This window comes from Ascidia mentula, chromosome 8 (genome assembly GCF_947561715.1).
Source record: "Ascidia mentula chromosome 8, kaAscMent1.1, whole genome shotgun sequence".
NCBI classification, from domain to species: domain Eukaryota; kingdom Metazoa; phylum Chordata; class Ascidiacea; order Phlebobranchia; family Ascidiidae; genus Ascidia; species Ascidia mentula.
Genome location: NC_138573.1, coordinates 14,176,772 through 14,204,619, shown reverse-complemented (window position 1 = coordinate 14,204,619; position 27,848 = coordinate 14,176,772). Strand labels below are relative to the sequence as shown.

At 37.9% G+C, this 27,848-nt stretch overlaps 3 protein-coding genes across 3 annotated transcripts in view; 2 read left to right on the top strand and 1 right to left on the bottom strand.

Moving 5' to 3' along the window:
- Positions 1–27,848, bottom strand: part of LOC145912030 (uncharacterized) — a 227,957-nt gene that overhangs the window by 179,368 nt on the left and 20,741 nt on the right. The window lies entirely within an intron of this gene.
- On the top strand, positions 4,712–8,380 carry LOC145911239 (uncharacterized). The gene has a single exon (XM_082998516.1). The coding sequence runs from the start codon at positions 4,833–4,835 to the stop codon at positions 7,746–7,748; it is 2,916 nt and encodes a 971-aa protein (XP_082854642.1). The 5' UTR covers positions 4,712–4,832; the 3' UTR covers positions 7,749–8,380.
- On the top strand, positions 24,056–27,596 carry LOC145911276 (uncharacterized). The gene has a single exon (XM_082998564.1). It carries the CDS (start codon positions 24,233–24,235, stop codon positions 27,236–27,238), a length of 3,006 nt encoding a protein of 1,001 aa, XP_082854690.1. The 5' UTR covers positions 24,056–24,232; the 3' UTR covers positions 27,239–27,596.

Here is a 27,848-nt window from a genome sequence, read left to right as displayed (position 1 = left end):
ACTATATTACGGACAATCGTCTGCACTAAATTAAACGTATGCCTGTCGGGTTTTATGCACATTCTAAAAGTTTATGACCAGAGTGGCTAGTTAATTACCCACATTTTCATTGTAGTATTCTGGTTACGTAAAACGTGCACCTTGGGTGGGAATACACGTTGAGAAAGAAAAAATCGTATTTGTTGTGGTGGAAGATAACAGCAATGTATGTCATTGCGCAAGCAAAGCGTAATAAAATGTGTAAAATTTGGCTTTCAAGTTTTATTTTGGAGCAATGATTAATTGTTTGCAACAGAATGAATATTAATTGTCAACCAGCACAAGTAGCGCAAAGGCATTGGTATCGACATAACATCGGAATATCTGCACGTTGTTCGACAAAAATGCTCAGATGAATGTAAGAAAAAACTCGAGGCATTGTTTCGTGGTAACCTTATAGTGCGAACCGCTGACGTACAACAATAAACAAAAGAGACATGTAACACACAACAGAGACGTGGTTGGTGGTTTGAGAACAAGGCTCGGCGAGGGTAAAAGGTCGTCGCTCGACCTGTTAGGTCCAAAACAGGGTTGTTGCTTGGTTACAATGTATTTACTTGTTGAAACAATCACACCTTATATCGACTGATGTTTTCATGGCGTAATAGAGTTTGTCAGTGAAAAACGCACGAGTAAATGTAAATTTATATCTTTGTTAATGATAATTACCGGTTGCGGTAGTTATTCTGTCTCCACGCAGAAATAAACAGACCATTACGCTATTACAGACAATCCTCTGCACTAAATGAAAGGTGTACCTGTCGCGTTTTGTGCACACTCTAAAAGTTTATGATCACAGTGGCTAGTAAATTGAACACTTTTTCATTGTAGTGTTTTGGTTACGTATAACGCGCACCTTGGACCATGCTTTTTCAATCCTTTGTACCGGTAAGTTTGAGGCAAACTTAAATTCCAAATTTAACGCGATTTTGAGTTGCGTATAACTGGTTCCATATTCAGTCGTTCAAAGTAAACCACATTTCTTCATTTAAAGCGCCAATGAAATGAAAAATTATGGGCATGTTTTATTTTCTGGATATTGTTTGGTTTTCATAAACCCAATATCCCGTATTCAAAATCAAGTTGCACATGGATATGAAATTCGAAATTGTGTAAATTTACCACATGAAACCGCTGCACATAGAGTGCCAAACCTCAAATTTAACAGATTCATTGTAGAGCACGAGCATAAGGAAGCGTTATATTGTTTTAAATGTTCTCCCATTCTAACAGACATTTGGCCTTTTCTGTTTGACGCACTAGATCGCTCACTTCATGTTCCCTACGGCAGAGAGATGACGCAACGAACAAACGTCCATATCGGAAAGTGGAACAGATGAATTGAGCGTTTGTTGGGCGTTTTTAAACAAATTAATAGAGTAAAGCTATCACGCAAGCAAGGCAAGATCAAATGTGTGAAATTTTGCTTCGGATTTTGATTTCCACAAAACATATTCTGTTGAATGTAGAAAAACACTCATCACATTGTTTCGTGGTCATCCTTGTGCGAACCGCTGACGTACGACAATGAACAAAAGAGACTTGTAACACACAATAGAGACGTCGGTAGTTTGGGACAAGGCTCGACGGGGGTAAAATGTTGTCGCTCAAACCATAACAGGGTTGTTGCTTGGTTACAATGTATTTACTCGTTGAAACATTCATACGGCACATCGATTGATGTTTTCATGTCGTTATAGAGTTTGTCATTAAAAAAACGCTCGAGTAAATGTATAATTTATATCTCTGTTCATGATTTATCGGTTTCGGCGGTTATACTGTCTCCACGCAGAAGTAAACACGCCATCACACTATTACGGACAATCGTCTGCACTAAATTAAAGGTATGCCTGTCGGGTTTTATGCACATTCTAAAAGTTTATGACCAGAGTGGCTAGTTGATTACCCACTTTTTCATTGTAGTGTTCTGGTTAAGTATAACGTGCACCTTGGGTGGGAAAACACGTTGAGAAAGAAAAAATCGTATTTGTTGTGGTGGAAGATAACACCAAGTTTTAAATGCAAATACTGTATGTCTTGTATGTCATTGCGCAAGCAAAGCGTAATAAAATATGTAAAATTTTGCTTCCAACTTTTATTTTGGAGCAATGATTTATTGTTTGCAACAGAATGAATATTAATTGTCAACCAGGACAAGTGGCGCAAAGGCATTGGTATCGACATAACATCGGAATATCAGCACGTTGTTCGACAAAAATGCTCAGATGTTTGTAACGAAAAACTCGGCCATTGTTTCGTGGTAACCTTATAGTGCGAACCGCTGACGTACGACAATAAACAAAAGAGACATGTAACACACAACAGAGACGTGGTTGGTGGTTTGAGAACAAGGTACGGCGAGGGTGAAAGTTCGTCGCTCGACCTGTTAGGTCCAAAACAGGGTTGTTGCTTGGTTACAATGTATTTACTTGTTGAAACAATCACACCTTATATCGACTGATGTTTTCATGGCGTAATAGAGTTTGTCAGTGAAAAACGCACGAGTAAATGTAAATTTATATCTTTGTTAATGATAATTACCGGTTGCGGTAGTTATTCTGTCTCCACGCAGAAATAAACAGACCATTACGCTATTACAGACAATCCTCTGCACTAAATGAAAGGTGTACCTGTCGCGTTTTGTGCACACTCTAAAAGTTTATGATCACAGTGGCTAGTAAATTGAACACTTTTTCATTGTAGTGTTTTGGTTACGTATAACGCGCACCTTGGACCATGCTTTTTCAATCCTTTGTACCGGTTAGTTTGAGGCAAACTTAAATTCCAAATTTAACGTGATTTTGAGTTGCGCATAACTGGTTCCATATTCAGTCGTTCAAAGTAAACCACATTTCTTCATTTAAAGCGCCAATGAAATGAAAAGTTATGGACATGTTTTATTTTCTGGATATTGTTTGGTTTTCATAAACCCAATATCCCGTATTCTAAATCAAGTTGCACATGGATATGAAATTCGAAGTTGTGTAAATTTACCACATGGAACCGCTGCACATAGAGTACCAAACCTCAAATTTAACAGATTCATTGTAGAGCACGAGCATAAGGAAGCGATATATTGTTTTAAATTTTCTCCCATTCTAACAGACATTTGGCCTTTTCTGTTTGACGCACAAGATCGCTCACTTCATGTTCTCTACGGCAGAGAGATGACGCAACGAACAAACGTCCATATCGGAAAGTGGAATAGATGAATTGAGCGTTTGTTGGGCGTTTTTAAACAAGTTAATAGAGTAAGCTATCACGCAAGTAAGGCAAGATCAAATGTGTGAAATTTTGCTTCGGATTTTGATGTTCCACAAAACATATTCTGTTGAATGTAGAAAAACACTCACGGCATTGTTTCGTGGTCATCCTTGTGCGAACCGCTGACGTACGACAATGAACAAAAGAGACTTGTAACACACAATAGAGACGTCGGTAGTTTGGGACAAGGCTCGACGGGGGTAAAATGTTGTCGCTCAAACCATAACAGGGTTGTTGCTTGGTTACAATGTATTTACTCGTTGAAACATTCATACGGCACATCGATTGATGTTTTCATGTCGTTATAGAGTTTGTCAGTAAAAAAAAGGCTCGAGTAAATGTATAATTTACATCTCTGTTCATGATTTATCGGTTCCGGCGGTTATACTGTCTGAAGTAAACACGCCATCACACTATTACGGACAATCGTCTGCATTAAATTAAAGGTATGCCTGTCGGGTTTTATGCACATTCTAAAAGTTTATTACCAGAGTGGCTAGTTAATTACCCACTTTTTCATTGTAGTGTTCTGGTTGAGTATAACGTGCACCTTGGGTGGGAAAACACGTTGAGAAAGAAAAAATCGTATTTGTTGTGGTGGAAAATAACACCAAGTTTTAAATGCCAATACTGTATATCTTGTATGTCATTGCGCAAGCAAAGCCGATTAAAATGTGTAAAATATTGCTTAGAATTTTTATTTTGGAGGAATGATTTATTGTTTGCAACAGAATGAATATTAATTGTCAACCAGGACAAGTGGCCCAGGCATTGGTATCGACGTAACATCGGAATATCAGCACGTTGTTCCACAAAAATGCCCTGATGAATGTAAGGAAAAACTCGAGGCATTGTTTCGTGGTAACCTTATAGTGCGAACCGCTGACGTACGACAATGAACAAAATACACATGTAACACACAACAGAGGCGTTGGTAGTTTTAGAACAAGGCTCGGCGAGGGTAAAAGGTCGTCGCTCGAACTGTTCGGTCCAAAACAGGGTTGTTGCTTGGTTACAATGTATATACTTGTTGAAACAATCACACGGTACATTGATTGATGTTTTCATGGCGTAATAGAGTTTGTCAGTGAAAAACGCTGGAGTAAATGTTTAATTTATTTCTTTGTTCATGATTTACCGGTTTCGGTGCAAACTCTCTCCACGCAGAAGCAAACATTTTGGTGTTCCACAAAACATGTTCTGATGAAAGAAAAACACTCGGGATATTGTTTCGTGGCAACCCTAGTGCGAACCGCTGACGTACGAAAATGAACAAAAAAGGCTTGTAACACACAACAGAGACGTCGGTAGGAACAAGGCTCGGCGAGGAAAAAGGTGGCCACTCGAACCACAACAGGCTTATTTGTTGTCACAATGTATTAATTTGTTGAAACAAGTCACACGACATATCGATTGATGTTTTCAAGAATTAATAGTGTTTGACCGTAAAAATAGTAAATATATTTCATGAAGCTTAATTGCATTTAAGCAATAAATTTTTATTGGAGATGAATGGTTTTTAATACAACATGGAATCGGAAAAAGACTTAGCCAATAAATTGAAAAATGATTACTGCTATAACGGAGTAGAAGCAGACCCCAAAGAATCAGCAACGATTCTGCACAAACTGGGATTATTATACAAAGAAAAAAGTCCGAACAAGGTATGTCTTCTCCAAAGCGCTGCATTATTAACTTCAGCACTGATAAGAAAACCAGATGATGTAAAGGATATTGAAAAAGATCTAAACAAGTTCTGTTTGCACATTTTAACATTAGCCGAAGCAGAGAATCCAGACACAACTTTGGTTGGTGTTGCAGTGAAGGAAGCAAAACAGCAAATAAACATATTGAGAGAAACAACAAGCAAAAACCTGAAAACATTGGGTCCAATACCTGATACATTGAAAGGAGAAAGACTAATGATCTTCAGAAAAATTCGATCTAAATATATCAGAAGATTACAGAAAGATATTACCAACCAGTACAAATATATTATGAATTGTATAGCCAGCCATGTGGTTAGAATATTGGGTAAACCACCTTGCAAGTTTTCAATGGTTGGAATGGGGTCGATAGCTAAAGAAGAAATAACTCCCTATTCTGATTTTGAACACATCATTGTTTTAGAGGAAGGAATTCAAAATGTTCAAAATTACAATAAAATTATGGAGTACTTTAGATGGTTTGCCACACTGTTTCTATTAATCATCATTCTATTGGGGGAATCCGTGTTGTCATTTTTGTGCATTCCTTGTTTAAATCATCCACATAAAGACGCAAAAAATTGGTTTTATGACAAATACACCCCATGTGGAATTAGACCTGATGGATTTGCACCGCATGCAAGCAAAAATCCTTTAGGTAGACAAACCATAACTCAAGATAAACCTTGGATAAATGAGTTAATCAAGCCAGTGAGTGAGATGGTGAAGTATTTGGATACTGAGGAAGGGTTAAAAGAAGGATATCACTTGGCAGATATGTTAACAAAAACCTGCTTCGTGTATGGAGACGTTACCATCTTCGAGGAGTTCCAAATGCGCGTTAAGCAAAGTCACAACGGAAAGCTCTTTGGGGTGTCTGAAGTTGAACAAATAAAGAAGGATTTACAACAGTTCAAAATTGTGGATGGGAATAACGATTCGAAACTAGATGTAAAGCGTTTTTTCTACCGAGGATCTTCCTTGTTTGTCCATGCACTTGGCAAGTTACATGGATGCGAGCAAAACAATGGGTTTGTGTTGATTGACGAAATGTTTCATCGTCAGCATATTACAGAGGCTGAATATGATGAGCTTCAATTCTGTTTAGCTACTGCATGTGAGATACGATTAAGAACCTACAGCACTGCTACAGCTCAAAACGATATTCATTATCTGTCTAGCTTGACACAATTTGGTTTGCCATCTTGTGTCACAGATTTGACAAACGATGTTGGGTCTAGAGCACTAGTTGACTGCTTAAGTATATCACAGTGCTTACAAGATCATGTTAAGAGATGCTTTACCACAGAAACAGTTTCGGCGTTTAGTGCTGTTGAATCTCAAAAATATCAACTTCCTATTGCCATGCTCTTAGATTTAGATGAGTTTGTTTGTCAAATCGTAAAAGAAAACAATGGTGTTCCGAAACATGTGGATGACGTGGTTGATTATTATATGACCAATTTGGTTGCTTTGAATGGTACAAAACAGTATGGGGAGTGTTTGCAACAAGTTAATATTCATCTACGAAATCTAAGAAAATGGAAAATGAATGAAACATTTTTAAACCAATTTACTTTTTTTCTGTATGTCTGTGGTTCATCATGTTTGGCACTCACTGGCAAACACAAAAAAGCTCTGAAGTATTTGCGTAAAGCAAACAAAATCTTGCATTTCTCTCCACATATTGTTGACGAAGAATTAAAATCTTGCTTTTTCTCTGAACAGATAGGAGGATGTTATTTTGAGCTAGGAAGGGTGCAAAGGGCCCTAAAATACTCTCATCGGGGTTACAAAATAAGTAGGAACTCGCCGATCGGCAGTATTAATTATTGTTGGGATCTATTAAGATTGTCAAAATTTGACAAATTGAAACTTGTCGCAGAAGAACTGATAATTCAACGCAAATCTTTGCATGCCAATGAAGAAGTTGACATATATATCGGCATCGCTAATACTTATTTAAGTGTGTGCTGTCAGGAGAGTGGATATTTTAACAATTTGCCTAAATTGGAGGATATATTTAAGCATTCAATCGCAACGGTCGTTGGGGGTTCACTACAGGATTACAAGCTCGATCAAATTTTACCTGGTTTCGTAAAATATATGAAGTGTTTGAAGCAAGCTGATAAACATGAAAACGAAAATAACTGGGACCTAGCCCTTTACAAACTCAAGCAGGCTGAAGTGATGATTTCAGAACTTGATCCACTGAATGTGGTATCTTCAAACATGGAATTTGCTTTCTATGCACGAATGCGTTGGTTCGAACGTATCGCAACTACTCTTGTGAAACTAAACAGACCAACTGAGGAATTGTTTTATGCAAAAAAAACGTTTCGTTGTTCTTTAAATCTGAATCTGTCGCTTGGTTTTGATGTGCGCATTAATCCCGCATTTCTATTAGTTACGGCACTTTTCCGCTGTGGTCACTACAGAGATTGCTTAAATGCTGCGAAACATACTTTAACGTTGTGCCAATATTTTCCTATAGAAAATTTCTGCACTGATCTCAGATTTAGCGCAACTGCAAAATACTTACAAACTTGCGAAGAGAAGCTGGGCATTTCGTCCTCTCTTCCATACGACTGCACCCCTTCAGTTTACTTTCTGCCAGAGAAACATGCCGAAATTTCAACGGCCGAGAGTTATATATTTGCAAACAGTACTGGCAGTGTTAAGGAAGAAGATGTACGACCTTTGGAATATTCGCCTCTGTTAAAATTTGATGGACTGTAGCGTCATTGAAATGTTACTGTGCCATGTTACTGTGACGTTATGGATCAGACTGTATGAAACCTTAAACCATTTCTTCATTGTAAAACGAGGAAACAAACCTACCTTGTTTTAATTTAAAGCGAAATATTGAAATTACTTGTGAATCCTGTACCTCTTGTCTGTATTTTCTTGTACTTTTCCAAAAGCCGCTGATGTGTTGCAATTACGCATCAACACTGGTTTCGAGTTGCAAGCCAACAAAGTCGCGATGGATATTAAAATACGCGCCATCTAAGGCCAAGGAGATTTTGCACCAAATATTACACATAAGCATTTAATTTAATTTCTTTAACCGTGCAGCTGATCGTATTAAAAAACCTTCCACATGAAAATATAATGTTGATCATTTACGTCTTATAATGTGTTGAAATGCACAACATTTTTATGTGGTTATTTCGGGGGCGCAATTTCTTTTTTAAAGCGGGCACTGTATAGAGCTTTGCGTTATTCTTGCTTGTGTACATCGTGTACGTTTGACTGCCCGATATAGGTCGATGTGTTTGCAGTCGTGAAAATAGTGAGTTGGTGGAAGCAGCGTTTTAAGCATGGTTGACTTAAGCAGTCATTTATACTACAGCTGGCAAGAAGATAAAAAAGAAAAAAGTGTTTCACCGAAAAGACAAATAAACAACATCATGCGTTCAATAAAATCATCACGGCACGTAGGCGCCAAGCAATTGCCAATAAACGAATGGAGACTTATGCGTTTGTTTCGAATCAATTGAAGCCAACTTGTGTATATTTGTTCAAATGATTCAACGTACTTAGAAAATACAGTATTACAAAAAATTCAAACGGTGCTACACTTCTCATGCACATTAAAGCAGATACTAATACCAGTTGCGCACTTATACAGCTGGATGGTCACATATCTTCATTGGTTCCAACTGGTAAATCAGTGAGGAAAGGTACAACGAACGTGCACGTCACAATCATTGTTTATCTGCCTGCCACACCATGAAGCCCGGTTCGTGTGAATACTTCCTGTGTTAAACTGTCCTAAGTGCAGAAACTTCAGCTGTAAAAGTTTATGACCACGATGGCGAGTAAATTGATCAGTATTGTTTATCATGTAACTTGTGCCATGCTGTTTTGAAATTAGTGGAGGGATATTAAGGAAAACGTGCGTAATTTGCTACTAGAAAACAATGGTTGTCGTTGTGCTTTGATTCGTAAAAAATTTGTTCGTTTCGTGTCAAAGCGTCAAACAAATTATGTACCTTTTGCGACTACCGTTATGTTTCAGTATACAGAAAAGGGTCTGACAGTTATTGTATGGTAAAGGTTATGGACCTCTGAATTAAAACAATGGTTTCCAAATTTGTTTTGTGTGCGACAGTTCAGAAAGATCCACCAAGGCTATTGCGAATATATGTTCCAACATATGTAGAAATACGTTAAACGATTCGATTAAAAACACCACTAAACATTGGGTCGTCACAACGCACTATTGCACAAATCCACATGGGGTATACCTGCACTTCTCACAGACAAACAATATTGCGGAAAAAAAAACATTCTTACAACTGAAACTGGTACACATGACCAAGGTTAATGTGTTCTATGGTATAACTCTAAATCCAATCTACCTGTATTCAAACCCAGAAAGCCAGCACAAACGCACGCTTTCATCCAAATTTCGTTTTGAAAGGTCGGTACCGCAACGCCACCTTGCTGTCACATGCCTGCTGGCAATCAATCTGTAGAGAGCGGTCACTGAATATGAGAATATGCAATTCTTCAGCCGGACAAACTAAGAGAAAGATGAGGCAATACCATCGCAATTAAATGCGGACTTCTCGTTCCCTCCAAAAAAGTTTCGACAATATCAACAACAAATCCTGCCGGACAACAACCTGTTGCGAATTCTGTTCGCGCTACCAAGCATGAAATGTTTAAATGATTCACATCGCAACAGGAATGTAGCAGAGTGTGCTGACTGGTCAAGAGTGGCCGGGAACATTGGGACCGTAGCATTGGTGAGATTTTATTGAAATAGTAATACTTAATATGGTTAGGCATGTTCTGAACTATTGCGATGAGATCAAACTATTGCGATTCCTACAAATTTAAGAGTGGTCTTTGTTGAATTAGAAACAAACATTGCTATCTCACAGTGATAAGCCCATCACAGGGCAAATCGAAAGTTGATATTTATACGCTTTGATAACGTTATGTGTTAAAAATATATTGGTTTAGTGGTAAAGCTCAACATAAATTTGGAGGAACAGTAATATGGTCAAACAAATCAAACTAGTGACCTCGTTCCAGTATTGGCTGTTATTTCTCTAATGCAAGACGGCAAAAGTAGGACCGACAATAAACATCTTAATGAGATGAAGCATCTTGTTGCTATACGTTGGAAACTTCAATATGGGCGTTCATGTTTACTAACAGAAATGAAATGGCATATGTGGACGTGAATACTTACGTTACTTTGTCTTTGACGCTGCTATCTCGCTTCTCGAATACGTACAGTTAACAACTCGTTATTCACATCGGGCTTGTCTGGGCAAAAAGGACACGATGTAGAGATTTCCCCGAAATCAGTCATAAACCTCCAACAAAGGGTTCTGTTTTATCCTGTCCGCTGCGTATGTGTAAACAGCACGGTACTCAATTTTGTTTGGGCATTCGTCTGTTTGTTCTCGGGTTTGAAGTTCTCCAACTCGGGTCTGACGTTTATTTACGGACATACAAATTGTGCACACGAGTATACCGTATAGGACACCGTCATCCGCATATCGAGAGGGCGTGAAAGCAAAGAGTTTTTCAAAAAAAAGAGATTTATAGGAATGCTGGTCCGTGCTATTGGCCGGAATTTCTTTTTCAAATGATCTTACAAATGTGTACAAAACCAAATCTACTTATTCGATGTTATATCATAGTTGGTTATCATAATTCTATAATTAAGGCCACAGAGAAAGTGTGAATGGTTAAACTATCAATTTGAAGCTGTCGAGTGTCGAAATTTGGATCATGCTGGCAAATTCATACTTCAGCCGCTTTTCTAAATAACTAATCTCGTCGAAAGCGAGGGACGAAAACGTGTTCTTTTTATTGTTATATCATATCTGGGTATTTGGAGCACATGGCAACATAGCCTTCATCTCATTACATCATTCAATTCAGTTGGTCCTTGTTTGATCTCGTTGGGTGATGAATAAAATACGGTTTTGCGCAAACGTTTCGCCATTAGCACACAAAGACCTCATGACGCCAATAAGGCTTGACAAACAACAATTCGTGCAACTCCTAGCAACTGCTTGGATGTGTGACGCTGCAGAATGACGACTTTAGTTACTTGTGGCAAATGAAATTGTATTTTTATTTTAAGGTAAATAGTTTTTGATACAACATGGAATCGGAAAAAGATTTAGCCAATAAATTGAAAAATGATTACTGCTATAATGGAGTAGAAGCAGACCCCAAAGAATCAGCAACAATTCTGCACAAACTGGGATTATTATATCAAGAAAAAAGTCCCAACAAGGTATGTCTTCTACAGAGCGCTGCATTACTAACTTCAGCGATAGTACGAAAACCAGATAACATGAAGGATATTGAAAAAGATCTGGCCAGGTTGTGTTTGCACATTTTAACATTAGCCAAGGCTTCAAATCAGAACATACTCTTGATTGACGATGCCGTGAAGGAGGCAAAGCAACAAATTAAAATGATCAGAGTAACTACAGATAAGAAACTAAAACATTTGGGTCCAATAAGCGATACTTTGAAGGGATGGAAACTCAAGCAATTGCGAAAAGTGCGATCGAAATATATCAGAAATCTGCAGAAAGATATTTCCAACCAATACAAAGATATTATGCAAAGAATAGCAGGTCATGTAATCAACATATTGGGTAAACCGCCTTGCAAGTTTTCAGTGGTTGGAATGGGGTCGATAGCTAAAGAAGAAATAACTCCCTATTCTGATTTTGAACATATCATTGTTTTAGAGGAAGGAATACAAAATGTTCAAAGTTACGGCAAAATTATGGAGTATTTTAGATGGTTTGCCACACTGCTTCTATTGATCATCATCCTAATGGGGGAAACCGTATTGTCATTTTTGTGTATTCCGTGTTTAAATCATCCACTTGAAGAAGCAAATAATTGGTTTTATGACAAATACACTCCATGTGGAATTAGACCTGATGGATTTGCACCGCATGCAAGTAAAAATCCTTTGGGAAGACAAACCATAACACCAGACAAACCCTGGATAAATGAATTAATCAAGCCAGTAAGTGAGATGGTGAAGTATTTGGATAGAGAAGAAGGGTTAAAAGAAGGATATCACTTGGCAGATATGTTGACAAAAACCTGCCTCGTGTATGGAGATTTTACCATCTTCGAGCAATTCGAAATGCGCGTTAAGCAAAGTCACAAAAAAAAGCTCTTTTGGGTGTCTAATGATGAACAAATAAAGAAGGATTTACAACAGTTCAAAACAGGGGTTATGAAAAACTATTCGAAATTAGATGTAAAGCGTTTTTTTTATCGAGGTTCTTCCTTGTTTGTTCATGCACTTGGCAAGTTACATGGATGTGAGCAAAACAATGGGTTTTTGTTGATTGATGAAATATTTCAGCGTCAGTTTATCCAACAGGCTGATTATGAGGTGCTTCAATTCTGTTTGGCTGCTGCATGTGAGGCCCGACTGAGAACCTACAGCAATACTTCATCTCAAAACGATGTTCATTATCTGTCTCGCTTAACAGAATTTGGTTTGCCATCTTGTGTCACAGATTTGGCAAACGATGTTGGGTCCAGAGCACTAGTTGACTGTTTAAGCATATCACAGTGCTTACAAGATCATGTTGAGAGATGCTTTACAACAAGAACAGATGCGGCGTTCAGTGCTGCTGAATCTCGTAAATATCAACTTACTATTGCATTGTCTTTAGGCTTATTTGAGTTTGTTCTTCAATTGGTAAAAGAAAGCAATAGTCCACCAAAACCAATACATGACAGAGGTATTTATCTTATAGGCAAGTTGTGTGCTTTAAAAGGTACGAAACAGTACGTGGAGTGTTTGCAACTAGTCAATATTCTTCTTCGAATTCAAAGAAAATGTAATATGAATGAAACAGAACAATTTACTTCGCTTCTGTATGTTGGCGGTGCCACATGTTTGTTATTTACTGGCAAACACAAAAGAGCTCTGAAATATTTGCGCAAAGCAAACAAAATCCAGCATTGCTCACCACATATTGTTGACGAAGAATTAAAAGCTCGCATTTTCTTCGAACTGACGGGAAGATGTTATTTTGAGCTAGGACGGGTGCAAAAGGCCTTGAAATACTTTGATCTGGGTTACAAATTAAATAGGTGTCGCAAGATGGCAGTCTTAATTATTGTTGGTGTCTATTAAGATTGTCAAAATTTGACAAACTGAAACTTGTCGCAGAAGACCTGATAATTCAACGCAAATCTTTGCATGTCAATGAAAATGTTGACATATATATCAATATGGCAAATACCTTATTAAGTGTGTGCTGTCAGGAAAGCGGATGTTTTAATAGTCTGCCCATATTAAACAAACTATTTGACCATTCAGACGCAACAGCCTTTGCAAGTTCATCAGAGGATTATAACTTCGATATAAATGGAAGTATGACTGTTTACTATAAATTGATGACGTGTATGAAGCAAGCTGGTAAACATCAAAAAGAAAATAATTGGGGTATAGCTCTATGTCATCTTAAGCATGCTGAAGTGCTGCTTTCAGAGTTTGATTTGCTAAATGTGATGCTTTCAAAGATGAAAATCCCTTTCAATGAAGACTATTTACGAGTGCGTTTGTTCGTTGCTATCATAGACTGTCTTGTGAAACTAAACAGACCAACTGAGGTATTGTTTTATGCAAAAAGAATGTTTCGCTGTTCTTTAAATCTGAATCTGTCGCTTGGTTTTGATGTGTGCATTAATCCCGCATTTCGACTGGTTGTGGCACTTTTCAAATTTGGTCACTACAGAGATTGCTTTTGTGCTGCAAAACATACTTTAACGTTGTGTCAATATTTTCCATGGGAAAGTTTCTGCACTGATCTCAGATTTAGCGCAACTGTAAAATATTTACACACTTGCGAAGAGAAGTTGGGCAATTCGTCCTCTCTTCCATACGATTGCACCCCATCAGTTTACTTTCTGCCAGAAAAAAATACCGAAATTTCAACGGCCATGAAAGATATAGCAAGCAGAAGTGTCAGTGTTGGTGGAAATGACGTGCGACCTTTGGAATTTTCGCCTCTGTTAAAATGTTTTGGGCTGTAGCGTCATTGAAATCTGTTATTGTGCTTTGCTGGTAATTTTATGGATCGGTGTGTATAAAACCTAAAGAAAACGCATTGTTGCAAAATGAGGAAGAAAATAGATCAACGAAACCGGTCGCAATTTGCCACCAGCTTTATTGTATTACTTGTAACAGATTGTAAATTGTTTAGCATCCATTTGAGACTTTAATATTGCTTGTATCAGTAGAGGCAAAAGCAAATTGTCTTAAACTATTTTTGTACGTACATTCTAGGAAACTCACAAGTGCCTTATGAATGCTTAATTAAACCATCATAAATGTTTTTTTGTTTGCGACAATTTGGAAAGATTCACCTGTAACATACGTCACAGAAACTTGTGCTTGTATTGCGTAATGTTTTGCGTGTGTAACATACGTCACAGAAACCAGTGCTTGAATTGCGTAATGCTTTGCGCGCAGCTTTGCACATGTACTGCATAATCCCATAATGTGACCCAAATGATTTAGCCATCGAATATTCTCGAGTAAAGTGATTCATTCAACATCCTGTTTACCACATAAAATGTTCTCCTATGCTTAAGTCACATCACACCTATGTTCTTGTATTATATTACTTCAAGCGCCTCATGATATCACGTGACATTATTGACCAATCAGCTCTCATAATGGAGAGCGTTAAAGAGCCCAGTTCTATTTGCTGGCATCCTATCAACGTTGTATTGAAAGTTGTAATGTACCGTCGTAATGAAGAAGATAACAGAAATGAATACAATTATTCGGGAAGAGATCTTGGTTCTGGGTGCTTTATAGAACGGGGCAGAAGCAGGTTTAACCATCAAAGAGACTCAATAACCGCTCAGGCCATCGAGACACTGTTAAATATCTCTGAGACCCTTAGAGTTATATACACACCAAGGCTATTGCGAATATATGTTCCAACATATATAGAAGTACGTCAAACGATTCGAGTAAAAACACCACTAAACATTGGGTCGTCACAACGCACTATTGCACACATCCACATGGGGTATACCCGCACTTCAAAAGACAAATAATATTGATGAAAAAAACATTTTTAAAACTGAAACTGGTGGGCTACACTTCACCAAGTTTAATGTGTTTTATGGTATAACGCTAAATCGCATTTCTACTGGTTGTGGCGCTTTTCCGAAGTGGTCACTACAGAAATTGCTTCTATGCTGCAAAACATACTTTAACGTTGTGCCATTTTTTTCCATGGAAAAATATCTGTACTGATTTCAGATTTAGCGCAACTGTAAAACTTTGACAAACTTGCGAACAGAAGCTGGGTATTTCGTCCTCTCTTCCATACGATTGAACCCCATCAGTTTACTTTCTGCCAGAGAAACATGCCGAAATTTTAACGGCCATGAATGATATAGCAAGTAGAAGTATCTGTGTTGGTGAAAATGATGTACGACCTTTGGAATTTTCGCCTCTGTTAAAATTTTTTGGGCTGTAGCGTCATTGAAATCTGTTATTGTGCTTTGCTGGTAATTTTATGGATCGGCGTGTATAAAACCCAAAGAAAACGCCTTGTTGCAAAATGAGGAAGAATATAGACCTACGAAACCGGTCGCAATTTGCCACCAGCTTAATTGTATTACTTGTAACAGATTGTAAATATTTTAGCATCGATTTGAGATTTTAATATTGATTGTATCAGTAGAGGCGAAAGCAAATTGTCTTAAACTATTCTTGCATGTACATTCTAGGAAACTCACAAGCACTTTATGAATGCTTAATTAAACCATCATAAATGTTTGTGGAAATGGTAATTTACAGCCTCCACTCTGTCTAAAGTATTTTGATTGTTTAAAGTTATGTTAGAAGTTTTCATGACGTTTTCTTCTGTTCCGCTAATTTTTTCTGCACCGGGATTCGAACCCTGGTTGACCTGGCCAAGTATTTCGATCAGGCTTGGAATGTGGGTCGGGCAATTAAATTGTGTTGCCAATACATTTATGATTACTCCGCAGCGACATCTGGCCGCCACAAATCTGAATTATGAAGCCATGATGGGCATTCATTTTAAATCCCTGTGAGGCATCCTGTAAGTTTATTCCTGTCATTGATATCCTGTTGAGTTGAAACTTTGTTGTGGTCGAAATACATTTGTAACAGCAAACAGAATTAAAGCTTGACATGGTCAGGTTTTAAAGAGTCGTAACCGATCCATTTTCTTGCACATTTGAAATGTCAAATAGCTTCCGTTAGTGGCTTTGCTAGCGAAAGTGCGTTTAAAGTACTCGAAATTAATTGCTTCTCCACACACGTGTAAATCTTCTCTAAATATTTACCTATTGATTTTTTTTCTTTCAACCCTTCTTCACTGTAATTGGTCATCTCGCTTACTGCCAAATTATTTCATTGATCCAAGGCTTCCCTGATGTTTTTGTTTACCTTCCCAGTGCATGTTTGTGGTCATTTAGTGCAAATACATCATGTTTTTTTCCACACGAAGTTCATTTGTCATATGACCAATTCTCTTCTGCCGAAAGAGAACGATTTTGATATTTAACCAACCTATTGGTAGGCGTCCAAAATAACTGGCTCCTCCAAATTTGACCAAGAAGTATTTAAAACCAGGAAACTGACTCAAAACCGCTAAAAGCGTCGCACCGTTACTTTGCTGCCACATTCTACTTAGTCAACACACGCTAGATGGCACAATCTGTCCATATACCTGGCGCTTACACAGATCTTCTAATATACTTCTAAAGACACCCTTTGCACACATGCTCCATATGGTTATGGAAATTATTTTGCCCACTTTTCTTCTGCAACTGTTCCAATCCGTAACAATTCAATTTATTTTTCTCGTAATGTTTGCACAAAATTAACGAGAATCTAACAGCTATGAACCGAAAGCAGTTGTGGAAATGCTGACCGGAGAAAGTGGAGGGATTAAATCAAATTATGGGGGGATGCACGTTAAGAAAGAAAAAAGTCGTATTTGTTGTGGTTGAAGATAACACCAAGTTTTAAATGCCAATACTGTATGTCTTGTATGTCATTGCGCAAACAAAGCCGAATTAAATGTGTAAAATTTTGCTTTAAACTTTTATTTTGGAGCAATGATTTATTGTTTGCAACAGAATGAATATTAATTGTCAAGCAGGACAAGTGGCGCAGACATTGGTATCGACATAACATCGGAATATCTGCACGTTGTTCGACAAAAATGCTCAGATGAATGTAAGGAAAAACTCGAGGCATTGTTTCGTGGTAACCTTATAGTGCGAACCGCTGACGTACGACAATGAACAAAAGAGACATGTAACACACAACAGAGACGTGGTTGGTGGTTTGAGAACAGCAAGGTACGGCGAGGGTGAAAGTTCGTCGCTCGAACTGTTCGGTCCAAAACAGGGTTGTTGCTTGGTTACAATGTATTTACTTGTTGAAACAATCACACCTTATATCGACTGATGTTTTCATGGCGTAATAGAGTTTGTCAGTGAAAAACGCACGAGTAAATGTAAATTTATATCTTTGTTAATGATAATTACCGGTTGCGGTAGTTATTTTGTCTCCACGCAGAAATAAACAGACCATTACGCTATTACAGACAATCCTCTGCACTAAATGAAAGGTGTACCTGTCGCGTTTTGTGCACACTCTAAAAGATCACAGTGGCTAGTAAATTGAACACTTTTTCATTGTAGTGTTTTGGTTACGTATAACGCGCACCTTGGACCATGCTTTTTCAATCCTTTGTACCGGTAAGTTTAAGGCAAACTTAAATTCCAAATTTAACGTGATTTTGAGTTGCGTATAACTGGTTCCATATTCAGTCGTTCAAAGTAAACCACATTTCTTCATTTAAAGCGCCAATGAAATGAAAAGTTATGGGCATGTTTTATTTTCTGGATATTGTTTGTATTTCATAAACCCAATATCCCGTGTTCAAAATCAAGTTGCACATGGATATGAAATTCGAAATTGTGTAAATTTACCACATGGAACCGCTGCACATAGAGTACCAAACCTCAAATTTAACAGATTCATTGTAGAGCACGAGCATAAGGAAGCGATATATTGTTTTAAATTTTCTCCCATTCTAACAGACATTTGGCCTTTTCTGTTTGACGCACAAGATCGCTCACTTCATGTTCTCTACGGCAGAGAGATGACGCAACGAACAAACGTCCATATCGGAAAGTGGAACAGATGAATTGAGCGTTTGTTGGGCGTTTTTAAATAAGTTAATAGAGTAAGCTATCACGCAAGCAAGGCAAGATCAAATGTATGAAATTTTGCTTCGGATTTTGATGTTCCACAAAACATATTCTGTTGAATGTAGAAAAAACACTCACCACATGGTTTCGTGGTCATGCTTTTGCGAACCGCTGACGTACGACAATGAACAAAAGAGACTTGTAATACACAATAGAGACGTCGGTAGTTTGGGACAAGGCTCGACGGGGGTAAAATGTTGTCGCTCAAACCATAACAGGGTTGTTAAAAAAAAGGCTCGAGTAAATGTATAATTTATATCTCTGTTCATGATTTATCGGTTCCGGCGGTTACACTGTCTCCACGCAGAAGTAAACACGCCATCACACTATATTACGGACAATCGTCTGCACTAAATTAAACGTATGCCTGTCGGGTTTTATGCACATTCTAAAAGTTTATGACCAGAGTGGCTAGTTAATTACCCACATTTTCATTGTAGTATTCTGGTTACGTAAAACGTGCACCTTGGGTGGGAATACACGTTGAGAAAGAAAAAATCGTATTTGTTGTGGTGGAAGATAACAGCAATGTATGTCATTGCGCAAGCAAAGCGCAATAAAATGTGTAAAATTTTGCTTCCAATTTTTATTTTGGCACAATGATTTATTGTTTGCAACAGAATGAATATTAATTGTCAACCAGCACAAGTGGCGCAAAGGCATTGGTATCGACATAACATCGGAATATCAGCACGTTGTTCGACAAAAATGCTCAGATGAATGTAAGGAAAAACTCAGCCATTGTTTTGTGGTAACCTTATAGTGCGAACCGCTGACGTACGACAATAAACAAAAGAGACATGTAACACACAACAGAGACGTGGTTGGTGGTTTGACAACAGCAAGGTACGGCGAGGGTGAAAGTTCGTCGCTCGAACTGTTCGGTCCAAAACAGGGTTGTTGCTTGGTTACAATGTATATACTTGTTGAAACAATCACACCTTATATCGACTGATGTTTTCATGGCGTAATAGAGTTTGTCAGTGAAAAACGCACGAGTAAATGTAAATTTATATCTTTGTTAATGATAATTACCGGTTGCGGTAGTTATTCTGTCTCCACGCAGAAATAAACAGACCATTACGCTATTACAGACAATCCTCTGCACTAAATGAAAGGTGTACCTGTCGCGTTTTGTGCACACTCTAAAAGTTTATGATCACAGTGGCTAGTAAATTGAACACTTTTTCATTGTAGTGTTTTGGTTACGTATAACGCGCACCTTGGACCATGCTTTTTCAATCCTTTGTACCGGTAAGTTTAAGGCAAACTTAAATTCCAAATTTAACGTGATTTTGAGTTGCGTATAACTGGTTCTATATTCAGTCGTTCAAAGTAAACCACATTTCTTCATTTAAAGCGCCAATGAAATGAAAAGTTATGGGCATGTTTTATTTTCTGGATATTGTTTGGTTTTCATAAACCCAATATCCCGTATTCAAAATCAAGTTGCACATGGATATGAAATTCGAAATTGTGTAAATTTACCACATGGAACCGCTGCACATAGAGTACCAAACCTCAAATTTAACAGATTCATTGTAGAGCACGAGCATAAGGAAGCGATATATTGTTTTAAATTTTCTCCCATTCTAACAGACATTTGGCCTTATCTGTTTGACGCACTAGATCGCTCACTTCATGTTCCCTACGGCAGAGAGATGACGCAACGAACAAACGTCCATATCGGAAAGTGGAACAGATGAATTGAGCGTTTGTTGGGCGTTTTTAAACAAGTTAATAGAGTAAAGCTATCACGCAAGCAAGGCAAGATCAAATGTGTGAAATTTTGCTTCGGATTTTGATGTTCCACAAAACATATTCTGTTGAATGTAGAAAAACACTCATCACATTGTTTCGTGGTCGTCCTTGTGCGAACCGCTGACGTACGACAATGAACAAAAGAGACTTGTAACACACAATAAAGACGTCGGTAGTTTGGGACAAGGCTCGACGGGGGTAAAATGTTGTCGCTCAAACCATAACAGGGTTGTTGCTTGGTGACAATGTATTTACTCGTTGAAACATTCATACGGCACATCGATTGATGTTTTCATGTCGTTATAGAGTTTGTCAGTAAAAAAAGGCTCGAGTAAAGTATAATTTATATCTCTGTTCATGATTTACCGGTTCCGGCGGTTATACTGTCTCCACGCAGAAGTAAACACGCGCCATCACACTATTACGGACAATCGTCTGCACTAAATTAAAGGTATGCCTGTCGGGTTTTATGCACATTCTAAAAGTTTGTGACCAGAGTGGCTAGTTAATTACTCACTTTTTCATTGTAGTATTCTGGTTACGTATAACGTGCACCTTGGGTGGGAAAACACGTTGAGAAAGAAAAAATCGTATTTGTTGCGGTTGAAGGTAACACCAAGTTTTAAATGCCAATACTAAACTATACTTGTATGTCATTGCGCAAGCAAAGCGTAATAAAATGTGTAAAATTTTGCTTCCAATTTTTATTTTGGAGCAATGATTTATTGTTTGCAACAGAATGAATATTAATTGTCAACCAGGACAAGTGGCCCAGGCATTGGTATCGACATAACATCGGAATATCAGCACGTTGTTCGACAAAAATGCCCTGATGAATGTAAGGAAAAACTCGAGGCATTGTTTCGTGGTAACCTTATAGTGCGAACCGCTGACGTACGACAATAAACAAAAGAGACATGTAACACACAACAGAGGCGTCGGTAGTTAAGGACAAGGCACAACGAGGGTAAAAAGTCGTCGCTCGAACTGTTCGGTCCAAAACAGGGTTGTTGCTTGGTTACAATGTATTTACTTGTTGAAACAATCACACGGTTCATTGATTGATGTTTTCATGGCGTAATGGAGTTTGTCAGTGAAAAACGCTGGAGTAAATGTTTAATTTATTTCTTTGTTCGTGATTTACCGGTTTCGGTGCAAACTCTCTCCACGCAGAAATAAACATTTTAGTGTTCCGCAAAATATGTTCTGATGAATGTAGAAAAACACTCGGGATATTGTTCCGTGGTAACCCTAGTGCGAACCGCTGACGCACGACAATTCCAAATTTAACGTGATTTTGAGTTGCGTATAACTGGTTCCATATTCAGTCGTTCAAAGTAAACCACATTTCTTCATTTAAAGCGCCAATGAAATGAAAAGTTATGGGCATGTTTTATTTTCTGGATATTGTTTGGTTTTCATAAACCCAATATCCCGTATTCAAAATCAAGTTGCACATGGATATAAAATTCGAAATTGTGTAAATTTACCACATGGAACCGCTGCACATAGAGTACCGAACCTCAAATTTAACGGATTCATTGTAGAGCACGAGCATAAGGAAACGATATATTGTTTTAAATTTTCTCCCATTCTAACAGACATTTGGCCTTTTCTGTTTGACGCACAAGATCGCTCACTTCATGTTCTCTACGGCAGAGAGATGACGCAACGAACAAACGTCCATATCGGAAAGTGGAACAGATGAATTGAGCGTTTGTTGGGCGTTTTTAAATAAGTTAATAGAGTAAGCTATCACGCAAGCAAGGCAAGAACAAATGTGTGAAATTTTGCTTCGGATTTTGATGTTCCACAAAACATATTCTGTTGAATGCAGAAAAACACTCATTACATTGTTTCGTGGTCATCCTTGTGCGAACCGCTGACGTACGACAATGAACAAAAGAGACTTGTAACACACAATAGAGACGTCGGTAGTTTGGGACAAGGCTCGACGGGGGTAAAATGTTGTCGCTCAAACCATAACAGGGTTGTTGCTTGGTTACAATGTATTTACTCGTTGAAACATTCATACGGCACATCGATTGATGTTTTCATGTCGTTATAGACTTTTTCAGTAAAAAAAGGCTCGACTAAATGTATAATTTATATCTCTGTTCATGATTTATCGGTTCCGGCGGTTATACTGTCTCCACGCAAGTAAACACGCCATCACACTATTACGGACAATCGTCTGCACTAAATTAAAGGTATGCCTGTCGGGTTTTATGCACATTCTAAAAGTTTATGACCAGAGTGGCTAGTTGATTACCCACTTTCATTGTAGTGTTCTGGTTAAGTATAACGTGCACCTTGGGTGGGAAAACACGTTGAGAAAGAAAAAATCGTATTTGTTGTGGTGGAAGATAACACCAAGTTTTAAATGCAAATACTGTATGTCTTGTATGTCATTGCGCAAGCAAAGCGTAATAAAATATGTAAAATTTTGCTTTAAACTTTTATTTTGGAGCAATGATTTATTGTTTGCAACAGAATGAATATTAATTGTCAACCAGCACAGGTAGCGCAAAGGCATTGGTATCGACATAACATCGGAATATCAGCACGTTGTTCGACAAAAATGCTCAGATGAATGTAAGGAAAAACTCGAGGCATTGTTTCGTGGTAACCTTATAGTGCGAACCGCTGACGTACGACAATGGACAAAAGAGACATGTAACACACAACAGAGACGTGGTTGGTGGTTTGAGAACAAGGTACGGCGAGGGAAAAAATGTCGTCGCTCGACCTGTTCGGTCCAAAACAGGGTTGTTGCTTGGTTACAATGTATATACTTGTTGAAGCAATCACACCTTATATCGATTGATGTTTTCATGGCGTAATAGAGTTTGTCAGTGAAAAACGCACGAGTAAATGTTTAATTTCTTTCTTTGTTCATGATTTACCGGTGGTTGCTGTCTCTACGCAGAAATAAACAGGCCATGACACTATTACGGACAATCGTCTGCACTAAATGAAAGGTGTACCTGTCCGGTTTTATACACATCCTAAAAGTTTATGACCATAGTGGCGAGTAAATTGAACATTCTTTTTTAATTGTGGTGTTCTGGTAACTTATAACGCGCACCTTTGGCCACGCTTTTTCCATCCTTAGTGCCGGTAAGTTTCAGGGAAACTTAAATTCCAAATTTAAACGTGATTTTGAGTTGCGTATAAATGGTTACAGCTTCAGTCGTTCAAAATAAACCACATTTCTTCATTAAAAGTGCTAATGAAGTGGAAAATAGTGGACATGTTTTATTTTCTGGACGTTGCCTGTTTTTCGTAGCCCCAACATTCCGCATTGGAAATCAAATTGTACAGCACATATGTGAAATCCGATATTGTTCAAATTTACCATATGGAACCGCTGCACATAGAGAAACACGAGCATAAAGAAGCAATATGTTGTTTTAAATTTTCTCCCAGTCTAACAGACGTTTGCCCTTTTCTGTTCGACGCACAGGATCGCTCACTTCATGTTCTCTACGACTGAGAGATGACGCAACAAACAAACGTCTATAACAGAAAGTGGATCAGAGGATTTAACGCTTTTTGGCGTTTTTAAACAACTAAATGGAGTTTGCCATCGCCCATGCAAAGCATAATAAAATGTGTAAAATTTTGCTTCCAATTTTTATTTTGGAGGAATGATTAATTGATTGCAACAGAATGAATATTAATTGTCAACCAGGACAAGTGGCCCAGGCATCGGTATCGACATAACATCGGAATATCAGCACGTTGTTCGACAAAAATGCCCTGATGAATGTAAGGAAAAACTCGAGGCATTGTTTCGTGGTAATCCTAGTGAGGACCGCTGACGTACGACAATGAACAAAAGAGACATGTAACACACAACAGAGACGTCGGTAGTATGAGAAAAAGGCTCAAACCACAACAGGGTTGTTGCTTGGTTACATGTATTTACTATTGAAAACGAATCACACGGCATACAAGTTGCTGTTTTCAGGGCGTAATAGAGTTTGACAGTGAATAATAGTGCGTCGATAGTTAATCCAAACTTTGAAGCAACTAACGACTTTATAGCAAAGGGGTTTAAAACAAACCTAAAGAAACCAACAGAATAAAAAAATATTTCATGATGCAAAATTGCATTTAAGCAATGAATTTTTTTAGAGGTGAAAGATTTTAGATACAACATGGAATCCGAAAATGATTTAGCTCAGAAATTAAAAAACGATTACTGCTTTAATGGCGTAGAAGCAGACCCCAAAGAATCAGCAACGATTTTGCACAAACTGGGATTATTATACAAAGAAAAAAGTCCGAACAAGGTATGTCTTCTCCAAAGCGCTGCATTATTAACTTCAGCGATAGTACGAAAACCAGATAACGTGAAGGATATTGAAAAAGATCTAAACAAGTTGTGTTTGCACATTCTAACATTGGCCGAAGCTTCAAATCCGAACATACTTTTGGTGGAAGATGCCGTAAAGGAGGCAAAGCAGCAAGTTAAAGTGCTCAGAGAAACAACAGATAAGAAACTAAAATACTTGGGTCCCACTCGCGATACTTTGAAAGGACGGAGACTCAAGCTTCTACGAAAAGTGCGATCGAAATATATCAGAAATTTACAGAACGATATCACCAACCAGTACAAAGACGTTATGAAAGGTATAGCAGGCCATGTAGTCAGCATATTGGGTAAACCACCTTGCTTGTTTTCAGTAGTTGGAATGGGGTCGATAGCTAAAGAAGAAATAACTCCCTATTCTGATTTTGAACACATCATTGTTTTAGAGGAAGGAATACAAAATGTAAAAGATTACCACAAAATTATGGAGTATTTTAGATGGTTTGCCACACTGCTTGAATTGATCATCATTCGATTGGGGGAAACCGTGTTGTCATTTTTGTGCATTCCTTGTTTGAACCATCCACTTGAAGAGGAAAAAAATTGGTTTTATGACAAATACACTCCATGTGGAATTAGGCCTGATGGATTTGCACCGCATGCCAGTAAACATCCGTTGGGAAGACAAACCATAACTCAAGATAAACCCTGGAAAAATGAATTAATCAAGCCAGTGAAAGAGATGGTGAAGTACTTGGACAGTGAAGAAGGGTTGAAAGAAGGATATTATTTGGCAGATATGTTGACAAAAACCTGCTTGGTGTATGGAGACGTTATCATCTTCTACCTGTTCAAATGTAGCGCTAGGTTAGCAGGTCTGGTGCAAATTCAGAAACAAATGAACTTTAGTGTGTCTCAAGAACAAATAAACAAAGATTTTACCATCTTCGAACAAATCAAAATGCGCATTAAGCAAAGTTACAAAGAAAAGCTCTTTGGGGCGTGTAATTTTGAACAAATAAAGAAGGATTTACAACAGTTCAAAATAGTGGATTGGAATGAAAATTCGAAGTTAGATGTAAAGCGTTTATTCTACCGAGGTTCATCCTTGTTTGTCCACGCACTTGGCAAATTACATGGCTGCAAGTATCACAATGGGTTTTTGTTGATTGATGAAATCTTTCAATATAAACGTATTACAGAGGATGCTCATGATCAACTTCAATTCTGTTTAGCTGTTGCATGTGAGGCCCGACTGAGAACATACAGCACTGCATCATCTCAAAACGATATTCATCATCTGACTCGCTTGGCAAGATTGGATTCGTCATATTTTGTCACAGATTTGGCAAACGATGTTGGGTCCAGAGCTTTAGTTGACTGTTTAAGCATATCGCAGTGCTTACAAGATTATGTCGAGAAATGCTTTATCACAAAAACACTTCCGGTGTTCAGTTCTGTAGATTTGCATACAGATCAACTTGTAATGGCAATATATTTAGGCTTATTTGAGTTTGTTCATCAATTGAAAAAAGAAAGCTGTCATCCACCAAAAGACATATATGAGGAAGCTATTTGTGATATAGTCAATGTGTTTGTGTTATACGGTACTAAACAGTACGAGGAGTGTTTGCAACAAGTCAATATTCATCTAGGAAATCTAAAAAAATCGAAAATGAATGAAAAATCCTTAAACTATTTTACTTGGCTTCAGTATAACTATGGTGCTTCGTGTTTGTTACTTACTGGCAAACGCAAAAGAGCTCTGAAGTATTTGCGAAAAGCAAACAAAATCATACATTTCTCAACACATATATTGGGAATAAAATTCAAAGGTATCAATTTCTTCGTAATGGGAAGATGTTTTGCGGAGCTTGGACGGGTGCCAAAGGCCTTAAAATACTTTGATCTCGGTTACAAAATAAACAAGATGTCGCCAACTTCCAGTATCAATTATTGTTGGACTCTATTACGTTTGTCAAAACATGATGAAGCGAAACTTGTCGCAGAAGACCTGATAATTCAACGTAAATCTTTGCATGCCAATGAAGAAGATGACGTATTTATCGGTTTGGCACTTGGTGTTTTATGTGTGTGCTGTCAGAAAAGTGGATATTTTAAAAATCTGCCCATATTGGACAAACTGTATGACCATTCAGACGCAATAGTCTTGGCAAGTACAGCAGAGGAGTGCAAGTTAGATATATCTGCTCACAATAAATTTAAGCAGTGCATGAAGCAGGCAGATAAACATGAAAAAGAAAATAATTGGGACCTAGTCCTGTCTTATCTCAAGCAGGGTGAAAAGCTGCTTTCAGAGCGTGAGCCACGCAACTCGGTATATTCAAAAATGAAATTTCCTTACAGTAAGGACTATTCACGAATGCGTTTGTTCAAACGTATCGTAGACTGTCTCGTGGAACTAAATAGACCAACTGAGATGTCGTTTTATGCAAAAAGAATGTTTCGCTGTTCTTTGAATCTGAATCTGTCGTTTGGTTTTGATGTGCACATTACTCCAGCATTCATACTAGTTGTGGCACTTTCCAACTGTGGTCACTATAGAGATTGCTTCTATGCTGCAAAACATACTTTAACGTTGTGCCAATACTTTCAATGGGAAAATTTCTTCACTGATTTCAGATTCCGAATAGTTGTAAAAAATTTACAAACTTGCGAAGAGATGCTGGGCATTTCGTCCTCTCTTCCATACGACTGCACCCCATCTGTTTACTTTCTATTTAATAAAACGGCCGTGAATGATTTATTAGCAAGCAGAAATGTCAGTGTTGGTGAAAGTGTCTTCCGACTTTTGAAATATGCGCCTCTGTTAAAATTTTCTGGACTGTAGCGTCATTGAAATGTTACTGTGCCTGGTTAGTAATGTTATGGATCGGCGTGTATGAAATCTTAAAGCATTTCTTCGTTAAAAAATGACAAACACGCGCCATCTGGCCAAGGAAATTTTGCACCAAATATTACACATAAGCATTTAATTTAATTTGACTTTAAGTTAACACTTCGTTTGCCATGTAGCTGATGAAATAAAAAAATTGCACAAAAAAATATAATGATGTTATTTTCGTGATATAATGTGTTGCAATGCACAACGTTTTTGGTGATTAGTTTGGGGGCGCAATTCTCTTTTTAAAGCGGGCATTTTTTGCGTTTTTCTTGTGTTTATTCATGTATGTCGTGTATGTTAGACTGCCCGATCAAGATCGGTGTGCTTGCGGTTAATAAAATAGTGAGTTGGTGGAAGCAGTGTTTTAAGCATGGCTGATTTAAGCAGTTAGCAAGAACATCAAAAAGACACAAAAAATGTTTCACCAAAAAGACAAAGAAACAACATCTACGTGCAATGAAATCATTACGGCACGTAGGCGCCAAGCAATTGCCAATAAGCGAAAGGAGACTACGTTTGTTTCGAATCAATTGAAGCCAACTTGTGTAAATTTGTT

Excerpts from the sequence above, each read along its gene's own strand:
- LOC145911239 (XM_082998516.1), top strand. The coding sequence starts at position 4,833 with ATGGAATCGGAAAAAGACTTAGCCAATAAATTGAAAAATGATTACTGC.
- LOC145911276 (XM_082998564.1), top strand. The coding sequence starts at position 24,233 with ATGGAATCCGAAAATGATTTAGCTCAGAAATTAAAAAACGATTACTGC.